General features: G+C 32.6%; 1 protein-coding gene across 4 annotated transcripts in view; it reads right to left on the bottom strand.

The window, feature by feature from the left end:
- Nucleotides 1–20888, bottom strand: part of Kcnt2 (potassium sodium-activated channel subfamily T member 2) — a 332481-nt gene that overhangs the window by 23518 nt on the left and 288075 nt on the right. For 2 of the 4 annotated variants that reach the window (XM_076941300.1, XM_076941299.1), the window contains exons 23-27: nucleotides 13497–13598; nucleotides 10441–10524; nucleotides 9263–9391; nucleotides 5814–5834; nucleotides 1743–2043 (exon numbers count right to left, since the gene is read on the bottom strand). In XM_076941300.1, coding sequence (XP_076797415.1) covers nucleotides 1743–2043; nucleotides 5814–5834; nucleotides 9263–9391; nucleotides 10441–10524; nucleotides 13497–13598 — 637 coding nt within the window. The remainder of the gene's footprint in view (nucleotides 1–1742; nucleotides 2044–5813; nucleotides 5835–9262; nucleotides 9392–10440; nucleotides 10525–13496; nucleotides 13599–20888) is intronic. The other 2 variants (XM_034513149.2, XM_034513150.2) reach the window with 1 other exon arrangement.

Genomic DNA, 20888 nt, shown 5'->3' with positions numbered 1-20888 from the left:
ATAACTTGGTGATATAAATGTCTCTCTCAAGACTTGATAACAAAGAAAATATGAATATATATATATATATATTCATTCATATATGTGCATATGAGTATATATAAGCAATGAAAATACTCCATTTCATTGGCTAGTTGACTAAGTTTTTTTGTTAATTAGTTTTATATTTTCTTGAATTTTCAATATGATGTCTAAATCTATGTCATCCCTGACAACTTGTCTCCCTAAATTCCTCCATTCCTTTTCTAATATGTATAAATTTTAAAAATTATTATTTTATATTTATATATTATTTTTATTTTATATAGTTTTATATAGTTTTATATAGTTTTATATATGCATATGTATTATACATACTATATATATACATATGTACACATATGTACATATACATATGTACATATATACATATGTATATACACATATATACATATGTACACACATATATACAAACTACTAAGTTCACTAATTTTCCTTATATGTGCATGTATGTACATCTATACATTATATGGAACAAACTATGGGGGAATTTGTCATAATGGCAAAGGATTCTGTTCCTCTAAGCAGCTACTGGCCTCATGTCATTTCACATCTAATAGTGGTGTTGTGTGTAATGTCTTCTGTCCCAATGGTATGTCTACAGGTTTTGGTATTAGTCTGTTAAACACATTTCTGCAATAAAACTTGAAAAATGACAATGACATTTCTAATGTGATCAGTGCGTTACTTCATTAAATATTTTAATTAAAAATCATTGACTAACATAAAATGATAATTGTATAGCTTGTACTATAACAATTGAAAGACTATTTCTATCTCAAAAATAAAATTTCAAGGCCTTAGACTTCGGAAAAGAACAACTGAGAAAAATGATATTTCCCAGGAAAGAGCATATCAATTGGTTGAACACAGCCCAATGGTCAGCAGATAAAATATAGACATAAGTGATATAATATGAACTAAATGGGTTATATTTAGAAACACATATGAATGTGCATATATATAAATGAGTACAGTGACAATTACTGGAAGAATAGGCCATGAATTAGAAGGAAAGCAGGAACTGGTATATGGAAGAGTTTGAAGGGAAGAAAAGGAAAGAAGAAATGTTATAATTATAATAGAATCTCAGAAAATAAAATAGAAAATAAGTAAACCTTTTGAAGTCTTTGTTTAAGAAACTAAACACAATTTGTAGATTATAATTCTCTACTGGTCATTATAATTACTTTCAATACCTCGATTTTTTTCATCTTAGAATATAGAATTTAGAATACTCTGATATATTTGTATCTAGTATGTATGTATGTTTGTGTGTGTGTGTGTGTGAGAGAGAGAGAGAGAAAGAGAGAGGGAGAGAGAGAGAGAGAGAGAGAGAGAGAGAGAATTACAGCCAGATAGACCTATATAAATCTTAGCTAACTATTAGCAAATCCAAAAATTTTATGGCTTAGTTTTTATAGCTCCAACGTGGAAACTAAATCCACTTCAAATGTTAAGAATAATTAAAGTGAGATATTGCTGGTATAGATTCAAACCTTGCCTAGTGAACTAAATAAATGCTAACCACTTTTAGCAATATGTTTATTTAAATATTGCACAAAAGATGAGATTTTCATCAAAGTGCCATGTGCATACCCTGTCAAACAAAAATCAGTCCTTTTCTACATCAAAGTTGATGGTGCGACTAGTAACAAGAAGAAATGACAAGCTTAGGTGTCTGAGAGTTTTAAAAAGCATACCGTAGCCCACCGTAGAGAGGCCCAGATGTTTCATTCTGTTTTTCACAAGTTCAGCGAGCTCCTGTCTTTCGGACCTCCTGTAGAGGTTCAGTCGCTGCTGAGTTATTTTTTCTGCAGTTTTACCAGAGTGTTTTGGCCCTTTTCTGCTCAGCCTTCGGGCCCACTGCATGCTCTTCCTCCTCAACAAGGGATGGTCGGACTGGTCACTAGATGTGGAGTTGCGGTGAATGCTGCGGTGGTGCCCTGGATCTTTGACATCTTTGGTGTCTTCCCACTCTTCCACACTGATGGATATTTGAGACTTTAAGGGAAACAAATATTGACAATTAATATTTTAAGAATAGTCATTGCCTAGAATTTAAGTAACTTGTTTTCATGATCTTGGTCTAATTGTGTATCTACACGTCAGAGTTTCCATAGAAAAAAGAAAATAAAGAAATTTAGTTCTATCATCTTTTACTTATCAACTTGCAGAAACTTTTTGGGAGCTCATCCTTAATTGGTAAACATCTGGATCTTCCCAGTGTTAGTCTTTTTCATATGGATTTTACAAAATATAACTGCTTGTTAGAAGACAAATACTTTAAACAAATATATAAATATTTTATAACATTTATATTCAGTCTATGCAATCTATATGTTAAATCTGCTATAAGTGATTAAGATGTAACAAAATAACTACTATAAAATCTGTTTCAGAGTAACTTCATTTAAAGATTTTTAAATTAATGCTCTTTCTACATATGACCAGAAATAACCTTTGTGTAAAATGTGAATTTCTCTTAATTCTCATATGTACTTAGAATAAAGTTAGAGCAGTTTTATGTCATGAATCTATAATTTGTAGCATAAAATATTTTGATTAAACTTTGTTTCACAGCATCTACATAACATCCACTTTTCCAGGAATATCTTGAAGGCTAGCAACTGAAGGGAAAACTGGCTCATTTCCTTAGAAGGATAAGCCATGAAGGAACTCACTAAATCTCTTCTGAGTTACTCCTTTTCTGTGGATTCTCAGTTTTACAATAAAAACTCTCTTTGTTTCAGTGTTATTAGATTTTATACAAGGCAGTCACATGAAACCTAACCCTACACAAGAAGACCTCTCCTGTATGGATACATGCACATATAAGGAAACAGCTTTCACAATGCTAGTGGACTTATAGACCCCCAAACCTGTCACAGAGTTCCCCTGCAAAGCTGAAAGCTTGCTTAAACTTCAGATGTCATAGGCACACACAGATGGTTTTCAAAGTAATATAAATTAAGTTACCAATTCAGGATCAGAAAGTAGATCCAACATATCCTCTAAATGTGAATATATATTATGAGGCTCAGTGAATGCCTCACCCACAACTCTAGAAACACGGTAGAAACAATCACACACCAAAGCTCAGCAAGACATTAAGAATCCCTTCATATTTCTCTTACAGAACAGTACTTTTTAGGACAACATAAAAATAATTCATTTAAACTTTATACCTCCTGATGAAAAGTTCATAGAAAAAAAATGTAGAAACCAGGTATTATTTCTCAGAATGTAAGCTAGGAGTATTAAAGAATTTAAATCATGGATACCTTTACAAATCTTAGCTTATTTATCCCCATCTAGTTAATATTGCAACTAAAATCCTCTTCGGTGAAAGTAGTTTACAAACTATTTGAAAATATCTATTGTCAATAAGGACTATCTAAACCTATTCAGTAATATATAATATGTCCTGCAGGAGCAATTACTTGAATTTTTTTTTTTTTTTTTGTATAAAGCTTTCTGAAGAATCATTCAAGGTGCTAAGCATATGTACAATCACTTACAGTTTAGGGCTTGGAATAATACCGATACATATGTAATGGACAGGGGAAGGGTTTGATGCTATTGCAAGCTGATATAAAACACTATTTGTCTTTGTGAATGTTCTTCTTAGTTATATGTCTCAGCCAGTGTGAAATACATGCATCTAAATTATGGATCAAACTGTATTTAGGGATGTTCTGAAATCTATGATGTGAATATAATGACTTTATATATATAGTCATTTACAATTGCAAGTCATTTTTCTAGTAAGTCTAGACAGCAGGCAAAAATCTTGTAAATGTCACTCTACCCAGAAGAAGAAAACATTGGAAGAATTTCGGGATTTGTTTTAGACAACCAAGTGAAACCTTAGAGACTGCTTAGCACAAAGTTTTATTTTGCAAATCTGAACATCACATATGGGAAGCATAGATGTTAAGTTTTTATAATGAGATCAACACATTAGAGTAGTGCTTCAGGGTTTTTCAATCTCTATATAAAAAACAAAAGTATAATATTTGAATAAAATGTTTTCAAATGTACCTGTTATTAAGTTGCATGTCTACTGTGTACATGTGTGAAAAGTAGTCTGCTTGTGACATAATTTCCTACAGTCTCTTCATCAGATGTTTGTCACACTATGCTACTTTGAATGCAGCATCTCCAGCCAGGAAATATAATGAAGCACAGAAAATGTAATGGAGGCTTCACCTTAGGGTCTTCTCCTGAACTGATGGTTTTATGGTTGCAATAGTAGAGGGTTAAAAGCAGGGACACTGGGAACACACTGGATTTGGCTTAAATTCCCACTAGGCTATTAAACAACTGCCTTTCTTGGTTATGAAGTCTAAATTCCCTATTTCAATTTTTCTTTCTGAAAAGGTAAATTGCATTATTGTTTATCATTTTATGTCTATCAATTACTTTCTGACTAAATCAAAGAGAACAAAGAACCAGAAAAGGCTCAATATATATTAAGTAAAAGGGAGAAATTTGGCTGCAAAAAATGTCTCAGCCGTAACATTCAATTGTTGCCCTTGGAGAGGATTGATTCCCAATATCCACTTTGGTAGCTCACGAACATCTCTAACTCAGGCCTAAGGATTCGGCAACCCTCTTCTGACCTCTACATATACCAGACACACATACATATACACATACATACATGCAGGCAAACTCTTATACACATAAAATAAATCTAAAAGAAAAAAGAAAGAGAAAAGAGAAAAAAAAGAAGGAAGGAAGGAAGGAAGGAAGGAAGGAAGGAAAGAGGGAGAAAGGAAGGGAGGGAGGAAGGAAGGAAGGAAGGAAGGAAGGAAGGAAGGAAGGAAGGAAGGAAGGAAGGAAGGAAAGAAAAAAGAAGGAGGAGAAAACTGGTGTCAAAGGTACAAACTACTATGTGTCAAATGAATAAATTCTGAGTATGTTAGGCATTGGGAATGGAGCTAATATTAATGTATTGTGTACTTGAAATGCTTAGAAAGAAATTCAGAAAACACAGCCTTAGCTTATTATTATACATCTCAGCAAGTACAGCAGCTCTGAGTTTATCTGCCTGAATTCTGGCTTCTAGGTATCCATCCACAGATACCTTTAAGACAAGATCAGGGTTCTCCAGAAAGTAGTGAAGATCTGTATAATCCTTAGCATTTGAAAAAAAATCAAACTAAAACCAGTTTTTAAGACTCATAAAAACTGTAACATTTTGAAACATCTTTCATTATAAATGTTAGATAATACATAGTAATAAAATATTAATATGATTTGTAATTAATTCTTATAATGTCAAGCTTCCGATAGAATAATTATTTGATTAATATATGTATTCAGTCTTAATGTCTTTCCAAAGCTTCAGCTTGTATCTTAAGTTCCACCTCTTAGGACTGACTTTTTGAACAGATGCCTGCTAGTGACACACCACAGTCCTGTCAGTACAGACTAAGAATTTAAGAAATCACACAAAAGAAAAGGAGCATGTGACTACTGTGATCTGTGGTCATTAGTTTCTTGGTGTTAACTATAGCATTTATAAAACAGATTTAATGAAAGTCTGAAATAATGCCTAAAGTGGATTAACAAATGCAGTCTGAAGACAGAATGTAACTTTATTTTGCAATCTTCTCTGTGAAAATAAAAGCACATTAACATGAAAAAGTGTACATATGAATCTTTAGTATGAAATTCTGAATGTAGTCTTTTACGATCAATTTCTCTAATAGGTCTGTATTTGCATATTAAAGTACTGAAGAATGTGACAAACAGGAGGTACTTACTTGAGATGCTATTTCTCGAGACTGACACAAAGGAGGAAAGAAGAAATACATAAAATGCAGTTTAGACAATGACTGGACCGTACGTACATAAAACAGCAACATGGACAAAATATGACATATACCCACATTACACTTACAATTCCATACTGTGTTCACTTTATGTAAGGCTTTTGAACAAAGTCAGGTAAAACATAAGGTATGATTCTTAATGTCTAGCAAATGTTTTGTTTTCTCAGATTGGATAAGTACAATAGATACTAAAATATATGATTAAAAAAATAACTGAATCACTTTATTTAAATAAGAATATTTTAAATAAACATTTACGTTATATACTAAGTATTGGTAGTGATGCATACGATTGCAGTCTGAAATGACATTTAGGAAAGTTATGGTTAAATACAATCTATGTAAATAGAGAAGACATGGACTGGTATTTATTTTATTTTATTAATATAATTTTATTGTTGATAAATGTATTATTTTACTAAAACAAATTTTCTACTTAAAAATTTCTTCTGTATTCACTCATGAATAATTTATCCTAAGGGAATCTCTTTTACAGTTTCCTGTTCTCCTTCTCACCTGTTATTTCCTATGCATTGCATGGTGCCTTGCACACACTGATCAGGTCTATATCATGGGAAAGGCAATGGAAGCTTTTAGAACCATGGCAGAAGGCTTCTTGTGATCTGAGCAAGATCATGACAACCCCTTTAATTGTAAAACCTAAATGAAACTTCTGCTTTCTAAAATCTGAAATCTTTCTTAGGTTTACTTAGAGAAAACTGCCTTTTAATCTGAACATCTTACTTGAACTTCCTAAATTTTTTTGAATCATCTGACCCTGGAGAAAAATGATGGTAGGTTTCAATTCCTTAGACCTATTCATTTTTATTTGTGTTTATTAGAGAGAATTAATTTCCTTTCTTCGTGTATAACACAATGTTTAACTGAATTCCTTCACTGTAAAAACGTTTCTGCAAATTGTAAAATTATGATTGATTGTGGATATACTATCCATCAGTCATCATCGTATAATCTCCTTGTCAAGAATGAGAAGAAATATACTCATTTTTAAAATAAGTGTCCTGGGGAAAAATCACTTTATCTGACAGAATTTATTCCTTTATATATTAGACTTTTAATGTTGGAAAAGAATATTCAACCCAAGTACAGTAGGTAGTATGAGTTGCATAAAATAATATTACATTGGGGAAGTAAATAATTGATGAAATGTTTAATATGCTCTATCTTTGTGTCTCAGGTTATCTACAGAACTCAAATATAAATCATTAAATAAAATGTGTCAGATGATAAATTACGCTCAAAAATAGGAAAACAAGATCTGCCAGCTTAGATCAGTTTTCTTTTATCCTGACAATGACATCCTGCTTTAAAAACACATATAAACTGAAGGCACGGGGATTTAAAAAACATTTCAGTGAGAATTTTACTTGTCAAGGATAGAATTAGCTAAAATGGAATTAACAGAGATATTCAGGTTTTTTTTTCTACATTTTGACATATTATGTAGTACACATCAAAAATTCCTTTCAATAGTACAAAATAATTAACATAAATATGGATGGCCTGACCAAAGAAAACAATTGCTATGTTTAAATTCAATAAACAGTAAAAGTACATAAAAGGTCTATAGAAATTCACTTTGAAATTGCCATATCCAATTGAGAAATGTTTGCATTACAATGAATGATTATGTTCCACTTTTCAAAAATATGTGAAATTGTAAGCCAGTGGGCAATGGTATTTAGAGATAGACGTGCTGGACAGTGATTAGGTTATGAAAGGTCTTGGGATCCCAGAATGCCTTGCGTCTTCTGTCCTAAGGAGATATGTTACTCAAATGCCAAGAATCACAAGCAGACTCTTCCCAGATAACAAACCTAGCTCTGTCTAGATTCCAGGCTTACAGTTCCTACAAATGTCAGAATCTTCTTTTCATTACAAAAGTCTTTTTTACTATTTCTATTACGTGTGTATGTGTGTGTGTGTGTGTGTGTGTGTGTGTGTGTGTGTGTGTACACAGTAGTATATGACCTTCCTCTGGAACAGCAGAATGAACTCATTACTACTGAACCATCTTTATAGCCATTACCATTTCCAGTTTTAATATGCTACTGTGGAAACACTTGCAAGCTAAGAAAATGTTAAGCTATTTACATATAAAAGTATCTTGTTTTAATATTTTGCTGTATACTCAAATAATATTTGCATCTAATCTAAAAACTCTAGTCATATTTGCCAAACTACTTCATGTATTTAATTTTCTTGTATGCATCTCCAGTCAGCTACTGTTGACCTAAGAGTTTGTGTTCAAACAGAAAATTAAATTTAGCTGTAGAGATGATGGCAGAGATTTTTCAATGACTCCTAAACAACAATGATGTCACCCACAACATCTCAGGAAACAGAAGTAACATCCAGGGAGCCACAGTACCCATCTACGTAAAAATATAATAATAACTGAACAAGAAAACAAATCTACATTCTATTAACTATATTCTGACAATAAAGTTCTTCTGCATGACAATTTACTTTTTTATTCTTATCATGAATCTATTTGGACAGCTAAAATAAATATCATTGATCGATGTCCTGTGCCTGGAGTGATTTTGTACAAGAGAAAAAGAGACAACTAACCAAAATATCTTTGTGATTTGACATAACTTTGGGAAATTTGGAAGGAAATACTTCAATAATATAAACCAAAATTTATGTTAAGAAATATTATATATAAATAAGTATGTAGGATAGTATATTTATCTAAAATCTTTGTCTCATAACATAATCTATGTAAAGAGTGAATTTTCCTAACAATATATAAATCACCTGCAACCACAGAGGTGATAAAATTAGTGTATTCTCACTGGCAGGTGGTCATCAAAATTCTTCCTTCTGTATTAATAGGTTCTAGTTTCCCATAAAATTACTCTTTTTCTTTCTAGAAAAGCAGGCACTGTTCCTAGACTATTTTTATAGCTTTACATACATTTTCAAAGTAGAGACAGAGAAAAATGCATTATGCTTAATGAGATTTCCTGTTTTGCTTTCTTTCAAATGCTAGTAAGCACAGTCAAGGAACACATTAGAAACACAGATAGTTCTGAAAATATTTGTTTTTATCTCAGAGCCTCAGGGTGACTTAAAGTGTTCTAATTCTTTAAAGTGTTCTAGAAGTACCTAATCTTGGATCTAGAGAGAAAAAATAAAAGACTTAACCAATATCCACAATGCTGAAAAGCCTTGTATCTAACAATACTTTGTGAAACAGTTGAGATTTTAGCTACTGAAAATGTACTGTAGGCATTTATATAGGACTTCTTTACACATTCAATTACATTTGTGTGAGATCAGTCTCCATGGTTATGAATGACTATATTTATCATAATAAACATCACAGGAAAAAGGGTTCCATAGTTCCAAACCTCAGATGTAGTTAGTTTCTGAGATTCTGTTCTGTAGATCCCAATGGGAACATCTCCAGTAGAAGAACACAACTTCTGATAGAGTCTGGCATATGTTCTGATCCACAAGTCATCTTCAGTGATTTTCATCTATAATGCATATGAATGAATCACACAATAAATGTTTAAGAATAAAAACCCCAGTGTTCATTTTTCTCTTCTTAAAAGTCCTTCTTAAAAGATATATTGAAATCTCAAAGTAGTATTTGATAAAACCCCATTCATTCATTTAGTTTACTTATTTATCCCATCTCAGCTTATTCTGAGAGCTCATCCAAAGCCAAGAAATGTTAAGGGTTCAATCTGGGCCACTATGACATTATATTGATCCAGTAAAAGTAGGAAAAACAACATTGGTAGAGATCTGGGAGATCCTGTAAAATTTGAAAACCTTCATGATGGTATAATAACACAACTGACACTGGTATTTAGGGAATAGAGTACATAAAGCAAAAAAGGAAAAAAAAATAGTAAGATGCAGAACCTATTCTAATGAAAAAAGTCCTATCCACTTTGTCCAGTGTTCCTACATATACAGAAGCAAATTTGTGTAGAAGGAGCACTGGATTCCAAGCAGGAACCCAAAGTTCTTCTCCCATACAGGTTCTTGTACATCTGAAACATTAGCCATGTACTGTATTCTATGTATTACATTCTTCTACAAAGCAGCATGTCTGAACCACGTGCAATACCACAGGCCTCGTCTCACTGAAATCTGAAAGGGTTAGAGTGAGAATATTAAGACAGTCTGAGCAATGTAATAGGATTCCATCTCAGAAAGACATAGGGTTGAATGCCAGAAATTACCCTATTCATGGACAGTGTAGCATCCAAGTCTTTGACCTGTCATTGTCAAACTGATAGCCAAAACAACATCAACAATGAAGACCTTTATTTATTTGGTTGTATATGAATTATTTTGAAACAATATTAACTGTAATGCTTGAGCCACAAAGAAAACATATAATATACCTAAGGCCTAACAGCCTAATGAATTAGAAAAAAAACATCTCATTAACTCTTTAGATATACACAAGAAAATCAATTTGGTTATAAATAAGTCACCAAAAGTACATGGTAGATGCTCCAATCAAACCTTCTATCAGAATTCTCTCCTCTTCCAGATATGATTAACTTACAGAACAAAGAAACCCCGATCCTGGTATGGTATCCAGTCCCAAAAGAAGTCTGGTGATAGAAATCATATAATCTTTCACAAATGACTGCAATATAAGCAAAATATGTATACATTATATATGTGAGATACATAGAAGACTGGGGAGTTTGAAAATATAATTTTTTCTGGAAGATTATTTCTAGCATCTCAGTAAGCCTTGATAAAATGAGATTAAAGTACATCTCTAAATTTAAAATAACCATTTATAGTTAAGTGAATTATAAAGTAATATATGAAAAACATGCTATTTAGAGATAATACATATACTGAGATTGGCATACAAGGCATCATGTTTAAAACCAAAACAAATATCTCTGAAATAAAATGGTCAAATTAATAACTTCTAAAATAAATGCCTTTAAATATTTCAACCACTCTTTTTCCTACAATTAAGCTGCTCAACCTGTTTTGTATTTCCTTTATTATTTTTTATTACACATATTCTTTCCCAAACTATTCCATCTAAAAATAGACAGTTTTTTTTTAAAAAAAGAAATCATTATATTTTCTTAAAATAACAGTGTTTTACTTAATCATAAAAAAACTTATATAATATTAACAAACTTTTAGAGGTCTTCTCATTAAAAGTCATTGCTAGGAGCACAAAGCTCTGTGGTCTAATCCCAGTTCCAACAAAATAAGAAAATATTTCCAAACAATTCAGAGGTCATTATAAACAACTAAAAGTCTTGAAGGACAGAAATTGTTTTCTAGAATTTACTAACTCTGAAGTCCTCTCATTAAGAGTTTTTCAAACAAATAGTAAAATAAACTATAAGGTGTAGCTAGAAAAATTATAAGTTTACTAAACTAAAATGACTCTAATCCAGCAAATGAGTTTGCTATATTGTAGGGAGTTTCTCTCAATTATACACATACTAATATAGACAGATCCAGTAGATAGCAGATTAAAACAGAAAGTATAATGCTAACTCTTGCATAATTCTGATCTCAAAATGTTAAATTTATTTATTTATTTATTTGGTTATTTATTTATTTATCTATGTCTCAATGTGTGTGTATGTGTGCATGTGTGTGACAGAGTGCTTGTGGAAGTCAGTGGACAACTATGGTCAGGTGTAATGTGAGTTTCTGAGATAGAACTTGGGATTTAAGGCTTAACCACAAGCACATAATCAGTTGTGTCATCTTCTCTGCAATAATTCAAAACATTCACATTCTAATTGAGTCTTTTTGCACTAGTTTCAACAATCAATTAACTTCTGTGCCTCTTGATAATGCAAAGCAAATATCAAGACAAAGAAGGCTTAAAAATGGTTCACTTTTGCAGGAGCATTGTATCACAGGAAAATAAGACTCTGTAGCTTCAGAATAGTAGCTGAGTACTTCTTTTTGATTGATACAAACTCTCAGCTTCAACTGCTGCTCTTCCAGTATACTTAAAAAAAAGAAAACAAAAATGGGGGGGGGAATTGGGTTGCAATTTTATTTTCAAGAGATGAGTACATTCATATTTGAGGAGCTGGAGTACATTCCAGCCTCCTAGGTTACCTAGATAAGTTATCTGAAAATATTAGTACAAAGCATTAATACCACCCACTAGTCACTGTATACTTTGACACTTCCACTGATAAGCAGATCACTCCTGACAGCCATAAGGACACGCAGGAACAGCTAGCCCAGAGGCTAACAGAAAATCTCCAGATATCTTGGGATTAGAAGAGTGCAACTAATATATAATCAAAACTATTGTAGACAATAAAATGTCAAGGTGCTTAATTTCAGGCTAATGCTATGAAATAAAACCTTATAAATATATTTTTTTCTTTAAATGAAAATGTTCAATGACTGTCTGATGATCAGGGACCAGGAAACATCACTATGATGCAGCCACAGGCCAAAACAAGCAAACAAAAGCAGATCATGCTATATTTGTGTGAAATATACAGAATTTTGGATTGTTCTGTATTAGTGTACAGTGCAGAAACAACAATGAAACCTTGGTATTTAGAGATTGACTAAAAGACTCTAGGTTATAAAATGTTTCTTCCATTTATGTAAAGTAAGCAAAATATATCAGATGCTTAAATATCTTCAGTTTAGAATCCTGACACATTGCTATCTGCTTAAAATCTGAAAAAAAAAGTTCTAATAAGCAATTCTAGCTTTAACATTTTATTTTTTCAAAACTTCAAGCAGTTCAAAGGCATGCTTAGAATAAAAAGAAAATACATTAATAAATTTCACATGAAACTGGTACCCAGGAATATAAGAAATAATTTTCATAGACTCTTTTATTTGTATTATTATTGTTGTTATTATTGTGGTGAAGGACAGAGAGAGAGAGAGAGAGAGAGAGAGAGAGAGAGAGAGAGAGAGAGGTACAAATAAAGACAGACAGAGAAAGAGATCACAAACTGCACAGTGACTTGTGAGAAACAGGATAAATTTAGGAATTGGCTGTTTCCATTCTGAGGAAGTATTTAAGGTCTTCAAGCTTATGAAATGCATAGTTTCTCTCTGTCTCTCTGTCTCTCTGTCTCTCTCTCTGTCTCTCTCTCTCTTTCTCTCTCTCTTCCCTCCCTTCCCCTCTCTCTCTATATGTGTGTGTGTGGGGGGGTGTATTTGTAGTTACTTAATATTTTTAAAATTACTTCAATTACTTTTGAGATCATTACACCATTTATTTACTTCTTCACTTTCTTTCCTTCAAACCTTCCCAAATACCCTCCTTGCTGCCTTTCACATTTATGGTTTTTATATGTGCATATGTATATGATACATGTTTTTAAATACAACCTGCTTAATCCATATAATCTTACTTGTAGGTATGTTTTTATTTCTGAGCATTTGACATCAAACCAAATTTGAAAATACATTTTTGAGTATAACATTTGATATCAGCATTTAGGTGATGAAATACATGAAAAAATTATTGAACTGTTTCAAACCAACTTTTAAGGTAAGAGGTTGAAACATCACTAACACATATTTTTACTTAAAATCTAGGTGAAATATAAAATATCTATTTCAAAGAAAGAGAGATTGCTTGCATACCTGATAAAGAAGCGTGTCCAACATACTGATGCTGAATACTCTTCCCGCAGCAAACGGCAGTCGAAACATAAAGGCCAGGTTAGAACCTCGCTCTCTCTCTTTCTGTCCAGAATCAGAAGAAAAAGCTGTGAATATTTACATTTTATGCACGGCTGTGTGGAAAATTTACTCAGTATTTATGAAAAAAAGTAATATTCAACTATTAACAATAAATGTTCCCATCTTTGTTTAAGATTGACTTTTGTAAATGTTCTTGCAAGTGTATGTGCATGTGTGTGCTTAATAAAAATTTAAATATCTCTTTAATTTTTATTAACAACTTTTCCAAATCTGTTGGAACATTTCATAATTCAGAATGTTAACTTTCTTATGTGTAAACAGTTACTGTTACTGTAATAGATGACATAATAAAACAAATAATAAAAGTAGTTGGGTTAAACCTCAACACTTGATAAAGCTGCATAACATCATGCTACTAAGATTTGCCTTAAATATCATCATATATGAGAAAAACTTTATGCATGTAAGAGCCTAGGCTGGTCTGGAATGGTCATGTTGTCCAGATCGATGTGTTGTGGTCCAAACTGCCAAGGTTATCACACTGCAGGGTCACATTCTGAGAAACTAATTTCATCTTATCACAGTCACAGTACTCATGAAAGGGATCAGTGCCCTAAGAGCCAAAGCTCATCAACCATGTGCCAGCTTTGAACTAAAATGTGTGCCTTCCACCACTCTTCATGTCACAAGTAAGCACCTTAAACTCTCAACCATCTATGACCAAAATAAACACACATCTAAGCTCTCCAGTCTGTGGTATATTGGACGTAATATATTGGCCATATTTTAAAGTGGCAATATTGGAGTAGCTGCTCTGATGTGAATATTTATATCACATTCCATCATTTTAGTTTACTTCTCCATCTGTCTCACCTCCTCTCAAACATACACATAATAACGGAGAAGCTCTTATATTTTCAAAAGAAAAGTTATGTGTATGTAAGTATAAATGTATATTTCAATACACATTAGTTTTCTTATGCATAATTCTATTGTTATTTGGATGCCGTGGTACAGACTTGGAAGGCTTAAGTTTGAGGCCATTAAATTCTACAGGAGCCCTTACATCAAAACAAAACAAACCTCTATTCTCTCCTTATTAAGATGCAGAAATGAAGACCACAAATGTTTCATGTATTAACAGTTGAAAGAAGCATCTTAAGAAAGAAAGTTAAGCTTGTACTTACTGGACACTAATTTCAAAAAGTAATATTTTCTCAGCAAGCTTTACTAGGACAGACTAAAACAGTTATACAAATAAAAATCTACTTCTTGAAGAAACTGAAGGCCCCATTTTAATGAAGCAAATTTGGGGGATCTTAAAAAAAGAGACCTGAGTTTCCCTTAGTTTCCTTTTTCTTTTAAGAATCGTGAGAGGCTGTTCTGAATGTTCATAACTATGAAACAAATACAAGGGTATCTAGAATAGAGCCTGTATCCATTAGATGTTAAATGCTACAACCACTATTGGAATCAGTATTTTGGTTTTCCATAAACTGGAAATATAATTCCATTAAGGTGCTTCTATGCAATGCCTCATATACAAATGATACTAAGTGAACATACCACAGTGATATTTGTACCTTCATTTTTGTAGCTTTGCTGCTCATAGTGAAAACAGAAACACATTGGAAGGTTTATCAAAAGGTATGTGGTTAAAGAACATGATTCCATCCCAGATTTCTTCCTATCTCTTTCCTTTCATGAAATAATTGAACTTGGAAACTTAACTTTTTCATGTGGGATTTTTAATGAAGGTCCATATGCTTACTTTTATATCCAGCCTTAAATCCATTCATGAGTTTTAACCTGAGTACCTCTTTGTAAATTTGAATTCAGAATACCTACCTAACTAGTAAATTCTAATCAAAAATGCCTAATTTATCAAATAAAGATTGTTGTGACCTTCTCCATAATCTGTATATCTACTGAATTTCCAAAATCTCATATTAGTACAGTGTTCTTTTATTTCTTCTGCTAAAGTCTACTGCTATACCATGCAAACCTAACATTCTAACCACAAGACAGCCTCACTGCTAATTAATGTCCTTACTGGCAACTTCATTTCTGTTTATAAATTGAGTCCATTTACCCTATAATTAGACTTTTTTAGACATGCCTGGAGAATAGAAAACCAAAAATTTTGTGGTTAAGAAAAGATTTTTATTTACAGAATCAGAAATATTTTAATCATTGGAATGTATTCTCAAACCAACTGAAATCTCTCACAAGCTTAGTGGATCAGCATTGATATTCTTCAATATATCAGGATTTGTTCACACAGGATTATCCTGGTTGTGTATTTTCTGATAGAGTTACATTTTTCTAAACCCAAGGAATCTCTTCTACCTTTTTTGAAAAAAAAAAAAAATACCTATAAATACCTACTTTAACATGACTCTCCAGGTAAAGCACATCATTTAAAACATTTCTCCAAATTTTAAGATTGGTTGATGATTTCATTTGTTAAAAATGACAAGCAGATAGTGCATAGTGGCATGGTTTAGTGATTGACAGAAATATACAAGGTTTGAGTGAAGTTATTCTCCTTAGTTGTTGTATAACCTCAAAGATTTTACAGGTTGACAGCCAAAGTACATGGCTTAAAACTAAAAATGAACTCCCAAAGTTATTAAGTTAACAGGCTGGCAAGCCAAGGATGGGTAAGATTCTGCACAGAGCCTTACCAACCTAAGACAGAAGTACATTGCTTGTGATAATGCATATTTCACAACTGTCCCTGCTTCTATTGTATTCCATTTCCCATTGTGATTGCAATAAGTAAAATATCTATATATATTATATGTAGTAACCACTTAGAAAATATTATTGTCTATCATCATTCTTTTAATATGTTAAATTATTTATAGGCTTAGAAAATTCATATGTTCTTCCTGTAACATGCCTTCCCATCATTTTACTGCACTAGTTTGGTTGTTATTGTAACAAAACTGTTTCTTTCCCACAGAGGCCTGCCACCTTAGGTCTCCCCACCCCTACCCCCGTTACTCTTGAATTTGATCTTCAATTACTCTTGTATAATTGATCTTCAATAGTTAATCTTCAACTACTTGCATTACCCAGTTGTAATCTATAACTCCTTAGAAAACTGTTTATAGGTTATATATCTCCAGTACACTCTGTGTCCCATGAGAGTACGGAGCATGCATTTGCTTCCTGCTATTTACAAACATGTTAAAAATAGCATGTGGTCTACAGATGGCCAATGAATATTTATTTGAGCACATACACTGTTCAATTTCTAGTAACTGCATAAATCAACACTTATTGAGGGTACTAAGACTTGTAATATTCATGTGCTATAAGTAAGAAATAAAAGGAAAAGAAGAGGAGGGATATTTAATACCTCTCTTGTCTCACTGAAGTTACTTAATGTAAGTCTGAAAATATGAAGGAGTGTCCTATCAATTTTTATTTTGCAAGTTAACCTTTCTTTATTGTTATTTGTTTTTGCATTTTGTAAAGGATGTTTTTATTTGCTCAGATGGGGGCCATATGTAAATATTGTTTTTATTTCCTCAGATGGAATGATGAGATGAAACTCATACCCAAGTTGTTCAAACACATGGCTTGGAATGAGGTAATAGCATTTCATTCTCTGTTCTAATTATCCCTATTCCTAGGTCTACAATAATGTAGCCTCCATACAATTTAATCTTCCAAGCTTGCTGATAAAATCTGGCTTCTCTCAGCTTCTCAATTAATTGCTTTGCTTGGTCTTATAGTAACATTGGCAATGTATTCTAATCTGCCTCCTCATTCTCTCACCTGTTCTGTTTTTACCTGTGTCTAGCTTGTTCTTCCTCCAGTTTGTTTCTGTAAAAACTGTACATATATGCATACTCTTTTTTTCTCCCTGCACTTCTCTTAAGTAGCCTTTTGTCCTCATGACAGTTGGGCATATCCTATTTCTGACTCATTATGTCAGATTTTTCTCTGATTCATCACTTTGTCTGTTCCTTAATTAGAGGTTACTTTTGAACATGGTAGGTTCCTTCTACAAACTGAACTTACCTTCATTTTTTAAAGATTAAAGGTACGTATCAAGGGTTTGTCTGTATTTAGGCAGATCATTCTGTAATCTAGAGCATGTCTACATTCCAGTGGATCACATAGACCTAGACAGTCTATGAATGTGATTTCCTACCAGAGCAGCAATGTTGCTGGATTAGAATTTCTCTATAATATTTTATTTCATATTAATTATTTCTTCTATTGATTCTAGCACATGCAGACATTGTAATCCCCCTAAAAATTTAACTATGTTCCATGAACCACCTTTTCTTTAGCTTAGTGTCAAATCTCTGAACCTTAATCCTGCTTTTCTTGAAAGCTTCCTTTGACTAATAAATGTAACTACCACCCCTCATGAAAGAAGGTTCTTTACAGAAAATAGAGACCACCAGAGTAAATCACAATGTAGAGATCAATGGATCCCACTAATACCAACCTCAACAAATATACCCGCATCACATCTATGGTTCTGGGAACATTACAAAAGCACTAGAGGAATGACTGTAAGAGGTAGAATACCAGGAAGTCTGCTTTGAAACAGTCTCTTTTAGAAATAATAGTATAAACAAGAATAAAACAATGCCAATATCAATAGATATGCAGTTGTGGAAAGGGGAACATTTCATAGGCTGCCACCACTAGACAAAGAGCTAACTAACAATTCTTGAAAGGGGAAGAAGTTGAAAGTGGTCATCTTGAAGCCATATAATTAATAAAAAATGAATAACTAAAATGGCATCCATATTTTTGTATACTATGTGTATGTATTTATGTAATAATAATAATAAAGCTAGAAAGGACTGTTAGTTTCTGAGTTGGAGGGGCATGGAAGGGAATATGAAAAGGGATAGAAGAAGGGAGTAAAGAGGATAAATGATCTAATACTATTCTCATTAAAACATTGAAAAAAACACAAAATATATACTCATAGACATGAGTATACAGCTCATAAGTAGAGTACTTGTCTATCTTCAGTTCCTTCTCACACTAAGCAGAAAGTTTTCTTTCCAAACAGAATTTTGTATTCAAGCCAAGATTTATTAAAGACCTATTTTTTGATAAGCATTTATCTAAAGCACTTAAAAGAATTATGTGGTACTTAAATCATTGCTTAAAGATTTAAGATAATTTAATGCATTTGCTCATGCCTTTCTTTTGAGTATATTTGTGATCACATGTAAATGCTTTTCTTGGAATAAGAAATTTCACTTGGGCAGATACTTTGTTTGCTATGTGGCAATCCAATACCATATGGGAAGAGAGGACATTGTTTTTAGATGTAATAGAACAGTGTAGGAGGCTAAGTAAATCAAGCCTCATTGGAACAAATTATTGGCTTCTGTCTCTTCTCTGAAATACAATTCTATTACATGCCTTCATTTCCTCTCTGACATCTGACAACAAAGTCCTTACCTCTAATATCTTTTTTAAAACATTTACCTGCACAACATCTCTTAAATTATTTGTCCCAAACTATCGAAACTGTAAAAATCTGCCTGTTTTTTTGACATTACTATCTCATTCTAGATGGCTCTTTGACTCTGCATTCATTTATTTAACCTGTCCCCTCACAGATATTCATTTATGAAGTTCAAGATAAATTTTTTGGTTAAAATGTGTCTCCTTAAAACTTCCTTCTTTTTTAACATTGTACTTCTTTGGTTGTAGAAATACTTCAGCAAATTGAAGCACTTGCCATGAAAATTCATGACACAAGTTCAATCCCTGAGATTGCAATGATGTAAGAAAAGAACTGAAAAAAAAAAGGAAAAAAAAGAGGAACTGTCTACCACACATTGTACTCTGACTTCCACTCATGCATGTGCATACCTATTGTGGTGGTTTGAATATGCTGAACCCAGGGAGTGGCACTTTTGGAAGGTGTGGCCTTGTTGGAGTAGGTGCAGCCTCGTTGGGGGAAGTGTGTTATTGTGGTGGTGTACTTTGAGACCCTCCTTCTAGCTGTTTGGAATAAAGCATTCTTCTCCTAGGTGTCTTTGGAACAAGATGCAGTACTCTCAGATTCTCTAGTGCATTGGTGATAATGGACTAAACCTTAGAACCTGTACATCAGCCCCAATTAAATGATGTCCATTATAAGAATTGCCTTGGTCATGGTGTCTTGTAACAGTAATGGAAACATAAACTAAGATGTATATCTATGCACATTAATATTCATAATTTAAATATACTCACATATCTTTATATGTAACATATACTTCACAAAGTACTACTTATATAATACATTCTATAATATTGATATTATTTAAAATAATTGAATATGTACTTTAATAAAGTCATTTCTTGCTCAGAATTCTCAAGTTCCATCATCATAATCACCCTGCCAGACCTTCCTTATTTCTTCATAAATAACTGAAATTACTTATAATACTCATTTATACCACCATGTCACCTTTTAATAAGTCCCCTATTAATAAGTAATTGCCATAGCAATTATACAAAATCATGAATCTCATGAAGTCATCTTCCCCATGCCCATCTTTTTTTTTTCTGAAGAGTTATGTAATTATTTGGTTCAACCCTGAAAATATATTACTGAAGAGTTATGTAATTATTTGGTTCAACCCTGAAAATATATTTCTTTTATGGATTCTATGTAGAATACTCTTTTTTACATAATGCATTGCTTTCCAGAGCCTCTATTAATTTAGATATTCTGGTGCTCCCTAACTCTGAAATGTCTCCACAGGAATGCTTTTCTGCTAAGTGTGAATAGTTCAGCATTCATTATTGGCTCCTTTATGTTATTCACTTTTTTAAGTAAAAATGAACTAAACATGTTGCTGCAGTGCTTTCTATCCTACCAACTTTAAAAAAAATCAGCAAATATAGTCTTTAAAAAATGACTCAATCCCGATGAGAATATATGCTATTAAGAGAGATTAATTAAAAAAACTGTTATAGTCAGAACCTCTGACAGAAGCCTCTTGCTCCAACAGAGGGTAAATCAGCACCAGCCCAGCCCTATAGTGATATACATTCCCCAGTAAGGCTGTACCTTACTCCAATAAAGCCACACCTCCTAATAGTGTCAATCTCTATGGACCATTCCTATTTAAACCACCATAGAAAGAAAGAACTCAATGTATCAATCATTATTTGCAGATGATATATTAGTATATGTAAGCGACTCTAAAATATCCTATGAGGAACACCTATACCTGATAAACACCTTCAGTGAAGTGGGTGGATACAAGATTAACCTAATAAAATCTGTAGGCTTCCTATCTATAAATGACAGGTGGGCTGAAAATGAAATTAGAGAAATACTACCCA

Source organism: Arvicanthis niloticus, chromosome 10 (genome assembly GCF_011762505.2).
Source record: "Arvicanthis niloticus isolate mArvNil1 chromosome 10, mArvNil1.pat.X, whole genome shotgun sequence".
Lineage (NCBI taxonomy): Eukaryota > Metazoa > Chordata > Mammalia > Rodentia > Muridae > Arvicanthis > Arvicanthis niloticus.
The sequence above is the reverse complement of the archived record's forward strand: the minus strand, read 5'-3'. Positions and strand labels throughout refer to the sequence as shown.